Source organism: Fusarium oxysporum, chromosome 6 (genome assembly GCF_000149955.1).
Source record: "Fusarium oxysporum f. sp. lycopersici 4287 chromosome 6, whole genome shotgun sequence".
Taxonomy (NCBI): domain Eukaryota; kingdom Fungi; phylum Ascomycota; class Sordariomycetes; order Hypocreales; family Nectriaceae; genus Fusarium; species Fusarium oxysporum.
Window position 1 is genome coordinate 1,364,761 of NC_030991.1, and position 3,200 is coordinate 1,367,960.

Below are 3,200 nucleotides of genomic sequence, written 5' to 3' on the forward strand. Positions count from 1 at the left end.
AGCATGCACCATTATCAGTTTCATACTGCAAGAAATAACACAGTGAAAATCGGTATGGTGAGAATATCGAGCCCTACCGTGGGGAAAATGAGGAGCATTTCGAGGGATAAAAGGGGTGTCAAAGGACCACAAGCAGAGCATTGGAATTTCATGTGGAGATAAGGCGTGGCTTGGATATAGAGTTGAGATATTTCAAGGCCCTACGAAAGGCTCACTGCGCTGAATTAACATTATAGCAACATATTGCGCCAAGGAATATAAGTGAGTGCATAATTTTGTATTATCAGCAAAATATCCCTCTAATTGTGAACAGCCTCCAGTAAGGTTACTACCCGGGGGCTTAACAAATAGAATATACCGAATGCGAGGTACTCCCTGTTAGATTGACACCTGTGTGTGGATAAGAAGGGGTTTGCTGGTTATCTCTTTGAGTGCCACAGCCCTTCAGTAGGCATCTCGGCCCACTTGACCCCACGTACAAGAAGGTGACAAAAGCTCCGCCGCAAGCGCAGTTAAAAGAGCTGTCTTCTCCTGTAACTGGGCTACCTCTTTTGCGGTATAGTCATCTAATTCAGCAATTTCAATTGGCTGACAACCCTCTATAGCGGCTTGAGTACAAGTTGGCCTGTAGCGGCTGATTTATTTGCTTTGATTGGTTATATATCCTTGTTGTGACGCTCCTGAAGGGCTGTGGCACTCAAAGAGATAACAATAATTCGGTACCTAGTCCCTCTATGGAAATCCGTACCCTAGTCCTGGGGTTCGGGTGGGCAGGATAACAGTGGCTGACCTTAGGTTGTCTAGGACTAACGGCCCGTGCGCTCACGTTCCGATCCCCCAACTAGACTCGGCACTTGAGCTGCAGAAGAGTGCTGTAACTAACGACTCCCGGTGGCCAACTTCAAGCATATGACAGAGTGAAACTCAGAAGCTTGCAAATATAGGCCTAAAGCGAATAGCTCAAGTCCCTAAGGCGACGGATTTTTCCGTAGCTAATAAGGGAACATGAAATAAACAAGAAGTTGTGAGTAATGTTACGCTGTGATGCTTCTCTAATTTTCCATCAAATCTCTATCCAGACTTTGCAGTAGGTTTCCTTCACTTCTCCGCACAAGCAGCTAGTTCCGCAGCTGTCGAGTGCCGTATTCTCCCCGCGATTTTACGGAATGCGGCTCCTTCCGACCACTGAAAAAGCAACTTGACTGTCGATCAAAATAGACGGTAAAATTAGGGTTTGGGGCGTAAAAAGTGCATCGCTTTCTGCTAGGTCATTTGAGGCTGAATCGTCATCATAGTCGAATCTCAGAAGATTGAGCAAGGACTAGGAGAACATTGAGACTTAGCAGTAATTTTAAAAAGAATGAAAGTAATGGTCGACGATAAGAACTGTACGCCGAAATACTAGACGTTAGGATTCCGTCCAGGTGTTGATTTCGAGCTACTGCAAGCAAAGCCAAACCGGGATGTTGGACACACCTTGGATTGCGGTAAGTGGCGTCACACTCCAACGTCTGTAGTTCTGGTAAACGCTGCTTTTACGCTGTGACACCAGGCAGCCTTGTTTGTCCAATAACAGTGGCAAAGTGGGGTGTTGGCAACCGGGTTCAGGATGCCTCATTACATATCACAACGTTGCATCTCGGGCTCAGATCATATTGTGTCTATACAGAGGTACAGGCTTTCTAACCATACGCCATACGCAATACGGACCTGAATGGTTTATGGTGTATGATTTATTCTCGTATGGCGAACTAAACCATATATTGCCCATACGACAAATTGACGTCAAACCGGAAAAGGGCCCACATCTTCCTCTAGAGCGCTGGTGCTTCCCTCCTCTGCCATGTACTCATATTGTTCAACCTCGTCTACTTGTAGCCCTAATCAAGCATGTAGAATAGAAATGCATCGCATTTCCGTCTAGGCCCGTAAACCAGAACACCAAAAAAGCCGCGTTTCCTCCACGAGGGCCCGTGCCAACCTTGTAGAAAACCGCATTCTTAGACATCGCATCGGGTAGTGACTTCCGTTATGTCAATTAGGAGGAAGGTAGCATCAATAAAGCTTTCTCCTTGTGTCGGACTGGATGTGCTTAAAGGGTTAGAGTGAATATGATGAGCAGCAGCAAATGTGTTGATTGATGTCTTAAGTTATCTCTTGTGCGGGGAATTCCATCCCGCAGAGTTACTTAAAGCATATAGCTAGATTGGGAGCCAATAGGTTCACGGGTACCCGTGATTCTATTAATTTCACAGGTCCCGTAAAAATGACTAAGCACAGTGCGTCTACCCCCTTCCTGCACGCCACAACAAGTGGACTTAGACAATTAAAGCCGAATGCATGTTACAATTGTACTACAATACATCCCTCACTCTGCCCTTCGGCAGAATGACGAGCCTGCCGAGTCTTGCTGTCTTCCTCTATCCTTTTCCAGATCTCTTTGACTCCCCTTCTTCCATTTCTCATGGGGTCGCTCCCTACTTCAAGTACCTGAGCCTCAATACGATCATCTTCTGCCTTGCTCCAATCGAGGTATACCATCATTTCTTCTTTCGTCCAGTCCCATGCACCCCTAGATGAGACGCAGCGTCCCCCCATTTGCTTATAATCTAGATACCAATCGTAACTCACCTTGTCATATCTCAATGGGAGCCCCATCGCCCGGCGGTATTGTTGATTGGTCTTGACACTACCAGCAGGCTGCGAAGCATACCACGCATTTCTAGCAGCAATATACCTTTGATATATTGCCTGCGGCGAGTCGTATCGTGGCGCTTGGGCAGCCCACGTATCAACACCCGAAGCCTTACGCTCTCTCGCTTGGGGGTCGGGCGGGGCTTCAGAGGGGCCTCGGTTCATGTCGCCGCATTCTTCAAGTGGTGATTGCTCACCTGATGGGCTATGCGAAGAATTGATAGTACTTGCGGTTTCTGCAATGGCCAAATAGTTCTCCCGTAAGTCATTCAACGATGTTCTCTAGGCTGTACCGGTAGTTGCCACCACAGTGGGTTGCAACATTAGTGTCGGGGTTTGGCCAGCAGACCTGCGTAGTTCCTCAAAACGCAAAGGACAGGTTCTCGATGTCCTGGTATGGCCGAGTTCGCCACATTTGGTGCATTTTGACGGAGCTCTCGCGACCTTTTGGACTTTCTCGAACGCGCTAGGCTCTCGTCTCGTGCTTTCCTTGGGGGCTGAAGATG

The 3,200-nt window shown here is 47.5% G+C and overlaps 1 protein-coding gene across 1 annotated transcript; it reads right to left on the bottom strand.

The window, feature by feature from the left end:
• Positions 1 to 2,338: 2,338 nt before the first annotated feature.
• FOXG_19694 (uncharacterized protein) lies at positions 2,339 to 2,859 on the bottom strand (the record flags this gene model as incomplete). Its single annotated transcript, XM_018399959.1, has 2 exons — positions 2,339 to 2,609; positions 2,632 to 2,859. 2 exons carry the CDS (start codon positions 2,857 to 2,859, stop codon positions 2,541 to 2,543), a joined length of 297 nt encoding a protein of 98 aa, XP_018244546.1. The 3' UTR covers positions 2,339 to 2,540.
• Positions 2,860 to 3,200: the final 341 nt, after the last annotated feature.